A 17,085-nucleotide genomic window follows, 5' to 3' on the forward strand; every position below is an offset into this window, starting at 1 on the left:
CACAAGTTGAATTTTTTATAAATATGTATTTATCAATCAGAAGAGACCATAAAAGTATATAAGCCATGGTATATTTGACATTAACATGATAGGTAGGTACATCGGATCCCCCCACCCGTTGTACTCCCAATGTACCAGGGTTTTCCTATAGCTGTGAAGTAGGTAATTGATCATAATTATATATACTACATATTTATAAGTTAAATTTTTTATAAATTAAATACATATGAATAAATAAAAAAGAACAGTAAGAGTATATAAGTTATAATACATCTGATAATAACATGATAAATAAATACATAAGGTCCCCCTAAAGAAACAATCAGTGTACCACCCTATGTACCAGGTAAAAGGGTATTTACACTGACTGCAGTGGCTGGCAGTGAGTCCCCAGTTTCTGAGAAAAAAAAACTGTTTTCTGTGCTGTTTTGATGTGGGACTATCTCTGTGTCATTAACTTGTAGTTGTAGAAAGGAAGCAGTTGTTAGCTCTATTTAAAGAAGTGGAGGAAACACAAGCAACGTTCATAGAGAGATATCTTGGTCCAGAGTGGAGACCAAGTGTCTGATCCTTGGGGCTGTACCTTCAAATGGAGGTGAGGATCTTCATGGGTTTTGCTCTCTCTCACATCTGTCTTGTAGGACCAGAGCTCTTACGTGCCTAAGTTTGCCCCCCCCCCCCCTGCAAAGTGCCGCCCTGGAGAAAAGTTCTCGGTGATGCCCCCCCTCCCCCATCACCACTTCCCATCTCCCCCATCCCTTACAATCTGTTTTAGCTATTCACTTGCGAAATAATTGAATGGATTTTAAAATTTGTATTTAATGTCCCTATTGCAAAAAGGATAAGGGAAAAATATTTCATATTCTGTTGATTCTAACGCAAAATTTGTGTATTATGTTAGAATATTCAGGGCTTCTTTGACATGTCCAGACTAGAATCGCTGCCTCCCTATATATACCGCCCCGGGGCATATGCCCCCCCCCCCATGTGAGGGCCCTGTGTAGGATCACCGATTATGTGTAGCCACATTCACATATTTTTGAGGTAAAATTTTTATAAGTGCACACGTAAAGGATATAGCAATGGAAAATTAGATATTAGTTATGTAAATTAAAATACATCAATGTAATGTATGTTTTTCATGGCAGAAATCAATAACAGAAAAAGTTGCTAAAAGCAATGCACTACAAAAGAGAGACAGGACAAGTGCTTGAGACGCCATCTTTGTTTTGATAGATGCGGAAGTCGAAGATATTAAAGTATGATAAATTGGTCTAACCTAATCTGGATTTAATAATACAGTACCTGTAATGCTAGAGATCATTAGGGTCATTGTCAGAGATGTTGATGGCCAGTTTTGGCATCTGATCAGACTGCACGATATAGAGAAGTAGCATAAAGAAAAGCATGAAGCTCAGTTCTGCAGCACTGTTTCAAAAATATGTACAGTGCGAGGTACTGCCAGAGGTACTGAGGGTGTATTCCAGGCTGCAGTACCAATCACCATCCTCAAACTGACATTGATGGCATTGGACATATGGCAACATGGCATCTCAAACCTATCATCACAGCTTCGTTTCGTAGTGTATTTGCTTTTAGCAATGATTTTTGTTATTGAGGAGCGTCTGTACTAAGTCTATTCCATTCGTCAACCACTCTATTAGTAAACCAGTTCTTGCCTGTTTCCTTCTTAAATCTGAATTTGTCCAATTTAAATCCATTACTGTGAGTCCTGCCTGTTGTCTTAACCACTTCAGTACAACTCAAATTCTCCCATGCAGCATCGGTTACCATATATAATTTACATCACACTACTCACATCATAGAATATAAAGTTGCTGCTGTATTACTTGTTCTCTTTTACCCTGATTAATAATAAACACAGAAAACATGATCAAAACAGTTGACAAAATCCGGGGTAACTCATGTATAACCACAAAAAGAATATATAATCAAGACACCAATGCCAGCATCCTTGTGTACCCACTCACACCTTATGATGCCTACATAGGCATCATTGTACCAAAGTGGTTAATATGATGAGCTTGTTTGTTTGCATCACCCTTGTTGAAGCCTTTGATCCACTTGAACACCTCTATTAGATCACCCTATACTCTACATCTTTCCAGAGAGTGTAAGTTAAGGTGCCTAAGCCTTTCCATTGAAGGTAAATTTCTGAGCCCATGTATCATTTTGGTCATTCTCCTCTGTACTGATTCTAGTGAACTGATATCCATTCTATAGGGTAAAGACCAAAACTGCACCACATAGTTAAGGATGGGCCCAACTAATGCCAGATAGAGCCTGATAATTACCTCTGTCCTTCTATTCATAATCATCATAGCAATGGAACCTAATGCTCTGTTAGCTCTATTCCTGGCACTAATGCATTGTTTCTTAGATTTAAGGTCAAGACTCACTGGAACTCCCAAGTCTCTCTTGCACTCATTTTTCTTTAAAAATGCGTTATCTAAGGTATACCTGCTTTCAGGGTTATGTAACCCTATGTTTAATACACTACACTTTGAGATATTGAAGTCTATTTGCCATTTCACCTATCATCTGGACAATTTGTTAAGATCCTCTTGCAGTATTTTGGCCTCTTTTCTTGACCTAATTAGGTGTCCTATTTTAATGTTGTCTGCAATCTTACTAACATCACTATTAATCCCATTGACCATAATGAACAATAAGGGAACTAAAACAAGCCCTTAGGAACTCCAATAGAAACACTCCCCCATTTGGATTTTACAGTTTATGGTGACCCACTGTTTTCTGTCACTGATCCAAGCTCTTTCCATTTAAACACTTTTCCTCATATGCCATGGGCTTTGACTTTATTTAGTAGTCTCTGGTGGAGCCCCTTTTCAAACACTTTGCTAAGGTAAATAACCTCATAACTGTCATTGTTGTTTGACGTATTATATACATTAGTGTAAAAAGATAGAAGATTACTCACTCATCTCTATCAGATCAACAAGTGCCTAACACCCATATCTCTGATTTTGCTGAGATTTGTTTTGTACATAGTTTTAGGGCTGTAAACACATTTCTGAAAATTTAAGGTCAATCCAAACAACCATTCAGGAGATATGACTTCAGATATTTTTAGGTCATATGAGAGGTCACTAACATTTGGCAACCAATAACTAGGGTAATAAAAGTCATAGTTATATAGATATATATATATTTAAAATCAGAAAAAGACAAGGGAGTGGGATGGATAGAAGTGGAGTATGTGGGAATGGAATGGGTGGGAGTAGATTTTATGCCTTTGTTTTTTGGCTACCTCCTTGTAAGGGGGGGGGGGAGCCTTTGGTATATATATATATATTTTTTCCAATTTTGATACCCCAGGGATCAAATCTTGACCTCAAATTTTTGCTAAAGTGGGATTTTTTTTTTAAATCTAGAATTCTAAACTCTTACATTTTGATTCCTTGTCTTTTTCTGATTCTAAATATATATACATTTATAAAACTGTGACTTTTATCACCCAAGTTATTGGTCACCAAATATTAGTGACCTTTCATGTGACCTCAAAATATCTGAAGTCATATCTCCTGAATGGTTGTTTAGATTGACCTTTAAACTTCAGAAATGTGTTAAGGGCCCAAAAACTACATATAAACAAAATTTCAGCAAAATTGGGGAGATGAGGGTGTTAATTTTATTTTATTTATCTATTGTTATTTATTTATTCTATTGTGTGTATATATATATATATATATATATATATATATATATATATATATATATATATTATATATATATATATATATATAATTTTTTTTTTTTTTTTTTTTTTTTTTTTAGTATGTGTATTTTACCTAGTTGTATTTACCCAGTTGTATTATATGGGAAGAAAACTATGCTTGTAGTGACTTATCTTTGTATCTTTCAGCATCTAATTTGTTCTTAGATTATTGTGAAGTTTTTGCACACACTGTTGCCTCATTTGATTTGTTCCAGGCATCTACCACTCTGTGTGGGAAACTTCTTTTTCAGATCTCTTCTATAACTATCCTTTTTGAGTTTCTTTTCATGTCCTCTTGTTTTTCTTTTATCCCATTTTAATAAATCTTCTTTGTCAAGGACTTCCATCCCTTTCATAATTCTGTAAATGGCCAGTAGATCTCCTCCTTCTTTGTTCCAGTGTTGGTAGTACCAGTTTGGACAATCTTTGTTTGTGTGTCAATTTAGAAAGTGTTTGTGTCATCTTTGTCAGTGCTCTTTGGATTCTTTCTAATTTCTTTATACAGTATTCTTTTTTGTACTGGGTGTCCATAGTGTCGCAGCATACTCTAATCTTGGTGTTATCATTGTGACTAATATTTTCTTTACCATTTCCTCATGCCAGTGGTCAAAGGCCCTTTTCATTGATCTCAGTAAATTGAAGGTTTCTCCAACTATTTTGTTGATATGCTTGTCTGGTGACATATCTTTGCTGATATTTACTCCTAGGTCCCTTTCCAAGCTAACGTTTTTGACTTCCTTTGTACCAATCTTATATTGCCCTGATATTCTATTTTTACTTTTTCCAAATTCCATTATACCACATTTATTGATGTTGAAGCTCACTTCACACTTTTGACTCCATTCCCAGACTTTATCCAGGTCTCTCTGTAGTGATTCACAGTCTTCCTCTGTACTTACTTTCTTTAGTAGTTTTGCATCATCTGCAAAGAAGTTCATATAACATTCCACACCTTCATCCATGTCATTTATATATATGGCAAACATTATCAGAGCCAATACAGAACCTTGTGGGACTCCACTTATCATTTCTTCCCAGGTTGAGTTTTTGTCTCTAATTACCTCCCTCATTTTTCTCCCATTCAAGAAATCTTCCATCCATTTCAATAACTTTCCTTGTACACCACCTATTATTTTGATTTTCCTTAGCTTTTTGTGTGGTACTTTATCAAATGCTTTTTGTAAATCTAGGAAAGCACAATCAGCCCATCCATCCCTTTCTTGCATTATTTCTATTAGCCTCAAGTAAAAGCAAATCAAGTTAGTGGCACATGATCTTCTGTGTCTAAAGTCAAATTGTTTTGGATTCAGTATATTATTTTCTTCCGTATGTTTAATCTATCTACTTTTGATAACTTTTTCACATATTTTTGCTATTGTGCTTGTAAGGGAGACCAGTCTATAGTTTGTTGGGTTTTCCTTTTCCCCCCCTTTATATATTGGTACAATATTTGCATTTTTTCAATTGTATTGTACCTTTCCTTCTTTGAGTGAGTAATCATTTATTTTTTGTCCATTAATTCATCTATACATACATATACCAAAGGCTTTTTCCCCCTACACAGGGAGGTAGCCAAAAAAGAAAAAGGCATAGAAACCACTCCCACTCATTCCATTTCCTATATATTCCACTCCCCTCCACCCTCCTCCCTCCCTCTTATCTTGGCACCTCCTGGATGATGGGTCATCCCTGCATCCTGTCCACTGCCCTGGGTCAGAAGCAGTGTCGCAAGACACAGCACATCCACAGTAAGGCCGCTTCATAAATTCAGTGACCCCTCTCCATCCCCTCATTCAGAAAAGAAGAAGACAGGGAGAAATCCCTTCGGGCTGCATCAAATTTTTCTCATACATACTTCCTCACCCCCTATCCCCCACCCAGATCTATACATTCTTTTAATATCCAATTTGCAATTCCATCCAGGCCGTGTGATTTTCTAATGTCAAGGTTTTCCATTTGGTTCCTTATTTCCTTCTGTGTCACATTTATTTTTTTTCTTTTGGGGGGATCTTTCTGTCCTTCATCCCAATTTTGTGTATTTTCAATTGTGAATACAGATTTAAAATGTTTGTTCATGATTTTCACCATTTCTACATCTCTATATTCATCATTCCCTTGATGCAGTTTCACTATTTCTTGTTTATCTTTTAATTTACCATTCACATACCTGTAGAATAATTTAAGTTGGTCTTTGCATTTATCTATTATATTTTTTTCATACTTTCTCTTTTGTTCCCTGCATATTTTTACATATTTCTTAGTTTGATATATGTTTGCCCCTTACTCTTTTTTTCCATCTTTCCTAAGCTTTGTCTCTTTTATCTTTAGCCTCACTAAATTTTTTGTTGTATCAGCACTTAATATACACCCTTTCTTGCTTCTGCTTTGGTACATATTTGTCTATTCCCTCTTTTAAAAATTTCTTTTGATATGTTCCATTTCTCTTCCATCTTTGTTTCTTTATTTAAGAAGTTTTCCCAGTTTACATATTGAAAGAATTTTCTGAGTTTCTCAAAATACGTTTTGTTGTCTTCATTTTCTGTTTCATATTTCTTCTCAAATCAATTAGTTCTTTTAGTTTGAACTCTATTAGTATGTGGTCACTCTTCCCAATTGACATCTTGTATTCCATTTTATCCACAATTTCAGGCTCTGACGTAAATATTAAATTCAGTCTCAATGGTTCTTCATTGTTTCTATATCTGATATTTTCCTTTACCTATTAAGTCATTGTGTATTCAATGTGTGTGTGTGTTTTTCTTCAGATTTCTTCTATAACTATCCATTTTGAGTTTCTTTCCATGTCCTCTTGTGTTTCTCTTGTCCCAATATAGTAAGTCTTCTCTATCAGGAATTTCTGTCCCTTTCATGATTCTATAGATGTTCAGTAGGTCACCTCTCTCTCTTCTTTGTTCCAAAGTCAGTAATTTCAATTTAGCCAGTCTCTCTTCATATGTGCTGAGGCCATTTTCATGATTGCCCTCTGGATTCTTTCAATTTTCATTATATTCTTTTTGGTACTGGATGACCATAATGTCACAGCATACTACAGTCTAGGCCTTATCAATGTGACTGATATTTTTTTTAATAATTTCTTAATCTAAATAGTATGTGTGTGTGTCAGTCTCATAGAAAATGCCCCATGACTTACCCTTGTGATCTCTGATTGCATTAGCTATTGTTGATTCAAGCATTTTACCTAGAATGATATCAAAATGATTGGCCTGTACTTGCATGTAGACTATATATCTCCCTTTTTTGAAAACAGGAACAAAGTTTGCCTGCCCCCAAGCAATAGGCACAAAATCAGTGTTTACCAACTTATTAAATATTTCCATTAACTGTGTCTAGAGCTTGTGTTTAGGTTGGAACCAAAATCTCGATTAATTTGTACAAGAAAAAAAAATCTGTTGAAAGATAGCTAATAATCAGTGACTGCTTGCCTCCTTCTACCACTAGCTGAAGACAAAGAAACAACCACACGCTTGTACAACCCAGACACAAACCCAGTGTTTCTTCCTTAATGGATATATGGGAGGATTTGGGGACCATTGTCAGTTGTCATGGGACAGCAGACCTCTAATCAGAGCAATGTAAAGTAGTGATTAATTGATATCTTTATTTCCTTGGATTTTCCGAGGATTTTTAATTTACCTCTTTTCTGCATACCCTTATCTGCAATCCAGACCTTGTGTGGTTTTGATACTATTAGTCTAATTTACATGGTATTTGAAGATTTTTAGGTTGTGTAAATCAGTTGGTCAATCCATTGTTTCAGTTCTGTATTGCAGGAGGATTCTTGTGTAAAACTGTATACCTATAATTTTCATGAGCTGCTCTGTGGGTAGATTTTTGGTTTCTGAGTGTAAATATTTTGTTCAGGTTGTTTTAGTGTAGCCAGTTATTATTCTTGATGCTTTATTTTTTACTGTTTGTAGTTGTCTTTGTTTTCATAACTGTTAGAGACCATGTTGTGGAAGGGAAGCATAATTAAGTTTGGTTCATGAGTTGTTTATACAAAGTGATGAGTGTTTCTTTCAGCTATGCAAATCATGTGACAACCACTGTTCAGAATGCACTTTCTTATATGCTTTTACTACAAGGTCTTTTGTATGAAGGGTAAAGATCATATGTGTGGCAAATGTGAAGTCAAGTACAGTATTTTAGGTTCTGAGAAAGAGAGAGAGAGAGAGAGATTGACCATTTAACTAGTGGGTGCTTCTTTGATTCATGGTAGTAAGCAGCCCCACAGGACACTATATATTGTTGACACAATTTCTAGCTTGATAAGGGACAATGCTGATATGAATAATTAATTTACAGGATAATATATTATCCAACATGTGTCCTGGCAGTAGGGAATGTGCATTTCTTCTGGAAGTATTAGTGAAAAATATGTCACTAGCAAATTGTCCATCACTTCTTCAGTACAGAGAGAATCCCCTATGTCCTATTGTTCAGTTGCAGGTAGGAATGATTATGCTTATTGTAGCATTTGTCAGTTTTCATGTTCTGATTTCTTGTACTAGAAAATATAGTAGATAAATAAAAAAAGTTTCTAAATGTAGTTTTTTTAGTTTGACAGGAATATGTATACATTGGTTAGGCCCCAGTAGCTGAGACTTTTTGTACCATTGATTTTCAGATTTCAAATAGAAGAAACTTATGATAGTAAATAAGTGCTATATCCTAGAGTCTAGAATATGGAATGCTAACAATAATACTGAAACTTTTTATTTCATATGCAAAGGTTTGCTTATTTTAAAAATGTGTTTATCCATAGGTTGAGAACAGTCCTGCAATCTACATTCCTTTCCTCAACAAAGAAAGTGTTGGAAGGCACCGAGCATTACTGAGTAAAGGACATACCTTTTTACCACTTGAAATTGAAGAGAGTTATCTTAATAATGGAACATTTACATTCAACCAGGGAAAGTCATGTCTTTTCACTATAAGGTTACAGTCAGATACAGTTAGTGATAATAGGTACAAAGCGAAAGTATCCATATCAGTTCTGAATGGTTTTACCATGCCAATACAGATATTTGGGATGTGTAGAGTGGCCCTATCCCTGCCAACAGTACAGGATTCTTCTCACAAATCAGCTCTAGTTGGTAAGCTTTTGTTGCTCGATGAAAGACACGAAACTGTGGCCCATATGTGTGTTTCTCTAACTCTTTCACTACTAGGTCATGAACTTGTTAAACATACATCTGTTACCAGGCAAGGTCCTGATCAGGATATTAAAACAAGTACTAGTATCTTACCAAGATCTCAAAACAAGGAAGTACAGGCTGGGAGTGGGAATCTTTATAATGAGCAAGATGTAGCATTGTTGCAAATGAGACTGGAACAGAGACAGAATTTATTGTCTAATGAAGTAACAAAAATAAAGGAGGATGAGGATGTTAGTCATGAACAGGAAGACATAACTCCTATTGCATATGCTCAAAATGATAAGGATTTGATCAACACTGAAAATACTGAGGATGAAAGTGAAGAGTTGTCTTCGGAGTGTTCATCTTATGTGAGTGATATGTTGATCACTGAGAACAAGGAAAGCAAGAATGTACATTTAAGTCATCTTAATGAAAATATAAAGAACCTACTGTCTTTAAAGTACAGAGGTCCCAATGCTGAAAGTGGTAAAATTTGGGAAGAAAAGGTTAAGAGATTGTATGAAAATGAATATGAAGATAGATATGAGAGCACCGATAAAACATCTTTTACAGAGGAGAGTAAAGATATATCCAGACATGAACACAATATAAGAAGGAAATCAAATCATAGATACAGTAAATCAAAAGGTCAACCTCATCATTATCTTCAAAAAAAACATAAAGAAGAGAATGGGAGACACTTAACTGAAGACAGAAGAGAGATGACCAGAAAAAGTAGAAGGCAGTCTTGGACATACTGGCCAAATAAGGGATGGATAAGAGTAACTCCAGTAAGAAAAATGGTACATAACGGAAACCACATACCCGCAATCAAAGGGACTCGAACCACTTTGCTTCGCCAATGCTGTGTAGACCAAAATTTAGCTAAGGAACTGCAACTAGAAGTGGACAGAAGGATGAAAGAAAAATTATTGTTGCTTGATTCACAGTTTAAGGATTTGAAGGCAGCTTCAAGAAAGTTTCGAAAAAAAAGAAAAGGTACTACAGATGTTGGAAGCCAAACCATTCAAAAAGAAAGTTCAGATCAGACAGATTTCTCACAGCAAACTGAGAATTGTAAACCAGTGACCACTGAACATTGGACAAGCATTGGTGATAGTCTAAAACTGTCTGATGAAAGTTGGAAGACAAGTCCAGTTCCAACACCAAAGATTGAGAAGAAAAGGGAAAACAGAATTAATGATACGAAAAGAAGAAACAAGGAAAGATTGCAAAATACTCGTAGAAGTCAGCATGAGAGCTTAAGTAATTTACATAGCAGTTCTCCAAGTATCAGTCAAACAGAAAACAGTGTATTGAGGAAAGGCAGTATTCCAGATAATAGATATGTAACCAGTAAAACTGAGAGATGCAGTGAACCAGATTATGTGTCATCTGAAAGCAGTGAGCTTAAGATAAGTAATACTCCTGTTACCAATAAAACTAGACATGAATTAATGCAACAGCAGTCAAGAGATTCAAGTGAAACTAGAAACCAGTCACAACCACCAAGTAGGGGACAAAAGGAAGATGATACAAACAGGAAAACTACAGAAAGTAGTGAGAGTGTCTATAGGAAATTGATAGCACCAGCAGTAGATAGTAAGCAAAACAGTGACACCAGCATTTCTTCTGATTTAGATAGAGGAGTGAGTGACAGGAGTTTACAGAGAGGTGATAAAATGTATGTGAGGAACATAGATCCTGAAGAGGACAAAAGGAAAGAATTGCATGACTGGACAGGTGCAAAGGCCATAAAACATCAGGAAATTATTTCATCAGATAAAATGAGTTCTCTTCATGAAGGAATCAGTGAAACCTCTGAAATTGAAGAAGAACCAAGTCTTGATTATCAAGAAAGTTTTTCACATGAAAGTGATGAAATACTTGTCTCTGATTCTGTAGCAGAAGAGGTAGATGATTATTCATTTGCTTCCAAAGCTGATAGTGGGCAGAAAGTTTCAAGCCCAGATGTAAGTACAGAAGGCAGGGAAGAATCAGAGAAGAAATTTGGCCAGACTTTTGTTTTAGGGTCGACTGTTGAAGGTTCAGGAACATACAATTCAGGAGAACCTTTCATCTCTATTGGACAGTTGGATTCAGCGATTGATAGCCCCAAAAGAGGTAAATTAGACTGGAAGTCTAAGGATCAGGAGAAGCAGAATTATAAATTTGGAAGAACCTTCACTCTTGAAGAGGAAACCAAAACTGGTGAAACATCAGACTCCAAATTGTACCCCAAGTCTACAAAATCTTTAAAGACTCAGAACTCCTCAGGTCTTCCGACAACTCATGAGGTAGCCAGGCTTTCTACTGAGTCTGCAGAGGACATCCAAATGGCTACTTTTGTCAAATCAAGACCAGAGGTGAACACATCCCCAAGAGCCATTGAGGACATTGACAGCAGCATCAGTGACATTAGTGCTCGGATTGCACAGCTCTTAATGAGAAAGAGCCAGGAAAAGATTACATCTATCCATACAGATTCAGTCAGCTCTTATGTTCCCTCAAGTTTCATTGATGAAACACTTTCAAGTTTGTCAGACATATAGAGTAGTTGTAAGAGGGACACAAAACAATCACTTTTTGCACAAGAACAGATTAGACATTTGGTCAATATGTTATGAGCACATCTAACTGGTTTCTAAGTGTTAATCAGACTGGCAACAAGGATAAGGAAATGGAAATTATTTTTTGTGTATATTTTACACAGTTAAAAAGGGTTTTTATTCATCATTGAACAAAATATGTTTTATTGTTTTTCAGCAAAGATTCTTGTAATTGTTTGTCCTATTTATTCACTACTGCATTGCCTTTGACATGAATGATGTGACAGCAGGTGGGGATAATCTTTTTATTCATGAGGTGCTAAGATGGGAGGGGTGGTGATGAATGTGTGTAGGATGAATGTAGGGTGTGTATGATTTGACTCAGCCACCCCCCTTATACAGGGGAAAAGGCCTTTTGGTATGTATGTATTATTTCTGTACTTATCTGTTTTATTTTTTTCTCTTCCAAATAAGGAGAATTGGTGTAATTTGTGTACAAATAGAAAGAATTATCTAGTCTATTAAGCCATTGACAATATTTCCTTTTCTTGATGTGGAAGGGAAAGAATCCCCACTGTATTTCCTTAATGATTTTTGCTCAAGGTTGTGTAAAATTCTTAACTATTTATATATTTTCTTTAGCTTAGTTTGAAAATCATGATTAAATAACAGGTGCCATGAAGATATTTTGTGTACAGATATTTGAGTTAGTTGAAATGCATTATTAACACCCTTTCAATAAGAAGTGAATGAGGATTGCATGTCAAGCTGCCATAAACTGACTATAGTTAATAAAGAGAGAATCTCAATATATATATATATTTTTTTCCATTGCCACGTGTCTTTCACAGGAGACCCACAGCTACCAGGTAACCAACATTATCCATCAGATCAGCCCACAAGCCACTTAAGGAAGAGATATTGTGTTGTCTGAGTAGGCTGAGAGTGGATTAGTAAAGGATAAGGTGTGTTGAGTCTTTTGTGTGATGATTATATCTGGGGCAATTTGATTCTGTGGCCAAGCCTATTCTCTGTTAGTACTGTTTTGGTGGCTTGAATGCAGTCATACCAATGTTTTTCTCATTTGTCATGGAAGGAATTTCTTAATTGGACCACTGTCTGGAGAGGAATCATGTGGAGTATGGGCATTAGAGTGTCAGTCTGGGAGTGTTTGTTTTGTGCTTGAGTGTGTATATGTTTTTGTATGGACATGTTGTGAGGTACAGTAGTAGAATGTTGATTTTTTTTCCCATTCAGTTGATTGTGGTTGTGTAATGAGAAGAATGGATGGATTTGAAGACTATTGGTAGAGTTGTATGTCATTTTCATGTGCTGTTCTATGAGAAGGATTTTGGTTTCTGAGTGTAGATCTTCTGTTGGTATGGTTGTAGTATATGTAATTGTTGTTCTTAATGGTTTGTTTTGTTTTGTTCATTGAGTGTCTGTTTACTTGACTGTTGTGAACTGTGCTGTGGAAACATAGTGAAATGTTGTTTTTGAGTTCTTTGTATGACAAAGAAGCATACTTTTTTTCCAATAAATGTATACATTGTAACTTTGTGTTTTGGAAATTTATATTTGGAAATTAGGAATTTAAGTCTTCTGTATCCCATCTGTTTCATGAAAATTTCATAATTTGCAAATGGAATGTACTATACATGTGTGTGTATACTTTTTTCAGTAAATTGTGCACAGAGTTAAATATATTTATGATAATTATATATTGTATGATTTATTTTTTCCTATATGGTTTGTATGATCTTTGCTACATCAGATGTCCAGCTGAATAAAATCAACTGTGTAAAACTAGAGTGTACTAGCACTCATCAGCAGTTGAGTTTGATTAACATAAGTCCAGTCTTTCTTTAGCTGTTTGTGTGTGAAATGGGTGGAGTCCACAACTGAATGAAATTGCCTTGTGGCAGACAGAATACTAGGTTGGGCTGAAATAGCCTTTATGTATTTTTTCACCCCTTAACTAAATAGATTTGGCGAGCAATGACTGAGGTAAGCATTATTTTTTGAAACACCCCAAAAGGTTCAAGAATGTAATTTAAATAATAATGCATTTCAAACAGACTCATTCCAGTGTTATACAGTCAAAATGTATAATTGTAACTATGATTTTTTTTTCTGTGAATAGAAACAGAATCCATTATGAAATTTAAATGCTTCTGATTCCATGCATAAAATGTATACAGATCAATGAATATGTATTGGTTCAACATAATAGCCTCTCCTAGGATAGCAAAAATATATAAATCAGCAGCAGCTCCTTCAACCACTGCTGGCCTAACGGATGCTGTCATTTCCTGTAATTTGTTTTGTGGTGGAAAACTAGATAATTGGCACCTGTTGCAAAAGGTTTCATTGTGACAATGGTGACCATGAATTTGATGAAGTTGAGTCATCAGTTGTTATTTTTTCACCAGGAGGTGCCAAGGTAAAAGGGAGGGGAGTGGAGTATGTAGGGGATGGAATGTGGGGAGTGGTTTCTATGCCTTTGTTTTTTGGCTACCTCCCTTGTAAGGGGGAAGAAAGCCTTTGGTATATATATACGTATGTAAATATGGTAACTATACCAGTAATGACAATGGAAAAGATACAATGGTCATACTCATGTTTCTGCCAGGAATATTACTAGTTATTCAGTTACACATATCTCACTACTTCACATACACCATGGAAGTAGGGACATTAACATGTGATACCATGCAAGATGTTAAACAATACTAGAATTCAAACTGTGCAAGTTGCCTAATGATTCTTCACACCAAATGATAATACATATACCAACAGCATACAAGGTAAGTAACCAAAATCAAAGGCATAAATCCACTCTCACTCATTTCATCCCCACATACTTCATTCCCATTCACCACCCCTACCTCCCTCTTTTCTTGGCTCCCCCTAGATGACTGTTCATCCCTGCATTTCACCCACTGCCCTTGTTCAGAAGCAATGTAGCAAGACATAGCACATCCATGGTAAGGCCACTTCATTTAACTGGCAACCTACCCCCTCTCTGTCCCCTCATGCAGAAAAAGAGATGGGGAGAAATCCCTTCAGGCTGCATCAAAATATCATTCACACACTCCCTCATCCCCCACCTACTCCCTTCCATGCATCACAGCATCATCCATACACAACCATTCTTCACTCACCCCTATCTTCTGTCTTCTTCCTTCCTCAACAGACATTACCCTCTTTCCCAATACTCATTTTGTTCCATCCATCTATCTCATTCTTGGTTGCATGTTCACCTCCTCCACCTCTGCCTTTCACACTTCTTTTACTGATCTTTCTTCACTCATTCTTTCTATGTGTCCAAACCATCCCAATAATCTTTTATCAACCCTATCTCCCAACTCCCTTTTCACCCCCACTCTCCTCCTCACCTCCTCATTTCTCACTCTATCCAGCCTAGTAACCCCTACCATACTTTTCAGGTATTTCATCTCAAACACATTTAAACTCCTCCTGTTATGTTCCATGTTTCTGCCCCCAAATAGTGCTGTTGGCACAATCACTCCTTCATACAATCTCCTCTTAATATCCATCCCCAAATGTCTATTTCTCATTATTCTTTTTAATCCCCCAAGGCAGTTACTTGCTTCTCTCAATCTAGTTTCTACTTCCAGCTCCACTCCTTCCTTTCCTGCTACATATGCACCCAAGTATCTAAAGCTATCTACTTCCTCCAGTCTCTCCCTTGATACTCACTTCCAACTTGCTGCCATCCTCTCCCCTTGTACATCTCATCACCTTACTTTTACCCACATTTATCTTTAGCTTCCTTCTTTCACACACCTTCCCAAACTCTGTCCCTAACTTCCATATTCCCTCCTTTGATCCTGCTACAAGCACAGAGTTGTCAGCAAAGAAATAACTGGTAACTGACTTGTCTCCCATTTTTTTTTTCCATTTGCTTTAACCATCTCCAATCCCTGGCCCATTACCCTTGCATTTACCTCTCACACCATCCCATCTATGTATAAATTTAACAGCCACGACAACATAACACATCCCTGGTGAAGTCCCACCTTTACCTCAAACCACCTACTCTCTCCATTTCTAATTCTAACACAGGCTCTACTGATCTCGTAAAACCTCTTGACTGCTCTTAACAGCTTTCTTCCTATCTCATATATCTGCAGTACCTCCCACAGTGCCTTCCTGTCTACCCTGTCATAAGCCTTTTCAAAATCCATAAACCCCCAAAAAACATTGTTACCACTTTCTAAAGTTTTCTCACAAATCTGCCTTACCACAAAAATCTGATTCACACAACCTCTATCTGTCCTAAACCCACACTGTTCCTCACCAATTACTCCCTCTGTTCCTCCCCCAATCCTCTCAATCAAAACCCTCCCATAAGCCTTCCCAACTACACTCAACAGACTGATCCCTCTGAAACTACTACACTCACACTTGTCCCCCTTTCTCTTGTAAAGTGAAACTATATATTCACTCCTCCAGTCCTCCAGCAATTTACCCTATTTTAGACAAACATTAAACAACCTCACCAGCCAGTTCACCATCACTGTACCTCCCTCTTTTAGACACTCCACATGACACCCATCTAACCCTAATAATAATGATAGTACAATAACAAATATGATTGACAAGAAAGTAAAATGCAAATGTAGAATTTAACTCCAACATGGATTCAGATGGAATCATTCTTCATGACTCACCCACTTGAATTCTGTAACAAAGTCATCTCAAATTATGACGAGAAACTATATAGATTTAATATATCTGGACTTTGTGAAGGTTTTTGATACTGTCCCAGATGGAAGAATACTTGCTAAAGGTACAGTTACTCTAGTCAACGGATGGGTTGGATTCCGAGCCTAGGGATGGATTTCGTCCAACACTGGAGGATTTGGGTTGGAATCCAAGCCTAGGGATGCCCATTGTAGTTCTCACCTCGGAAGATATCCAAGGGAAAGAAATTGAAGAAATGTGTTAATAGTATTCATATTTACAACATATTGAAAAATATATAAAACTTATTCAGTAATAAGAGATAAATTATTTAATAGTATAAAATCATCTTGATATGGAAAATAACTTTTATGGGATGTATATTGTGGCAATAATCAAATAGTCATTTGAATGATGCTGTATGTAAATGTTGGTAATTTTTCTTGGGGACAAAAATTCTTCCTACCATTTGCTTTTCACCATGATGGAGGGAAATACTAGTTATCAATGGTCTAATAGAGAAAATATGACCACAAGAGGCACTTTGGGATGTTAGGCACCCCAACTATGTTAAGAAATAATTATATAATCTCTCATTGAGTCAGCCCTTCAATTACCATTTTCTATTGATGACAAATATCTTCTGCATAGTGCTCAATAATCTATGTGTGTATTTACCTAACTAATTCAAAGGAAAGGAGAAACATGTATGTGTGTATAAGAAACGCAAAAATCATCAAATATGCATTTTAAAGAGATCACAAGTCATTCAAAGCTATTTGGAATAAAGTGTTTGAGAAAGCGGCATAGGCATTGGCTCTGCCAATGAGAATTTCTTACTCTGGATAGAGTGCCTTGATGCAGCTCCTTTTGTATAATCGGTGGGAATTTCTCTATATGGTAAGGCTGA

The 17,085-nt window shown here is 36.3% G+C and overlaps 1 protein-coding gene across 2 annotated transcripts in view; it reads left to right on the forward strand.

Moving 5' to 3' along the window:
• Positions 1-13,181, forward strand: part of LOC143023427 (uncharacterized) — a 15,128-nt gene extending 1,947 nt beyond the window's left edge. Inside the window, exons 2-3 of one of the 2 annotated variants that reach the window (XM_076181950.1) lie at positions 8,081-8,224; positions 8,541-13,181. In XM_076181950.1, the coding sequence (XP_076038065.1) occupies positions 8,081-8,224; positions 8,541-11,468 (3,072 nt within the window). In that variant the 3' untranslated portion in view covers positions 11,469-13,181. The remainder of the gene's footprint in view (positions 1-8,080; positions 8,225-8,540) is intronic. The other variant, XM_076181954.1, reaches the window with a different exon arrangement.
• The last annotated feature ends 3,904 nt before the right edge of the window (positions 13,182-17,085 follow it).

The sequence above is a fragment of the Oratosquilla oratoria genome, chromosome 3 (assembly GCF_046742065.1).
Source record: "Oratosquilla oratoria isolate Oo_2021 chromosome 3, ASM4674206v1, whole genome shotgun sequence".
Classification (NCBI taxonomy): domain Eukaryota; kingdom Metazoa; phylum Arthropoda; class Malacostraca; order Stomatopoda; family Squillidae; genus Oratosquilla; species Oratosquilla oratoria.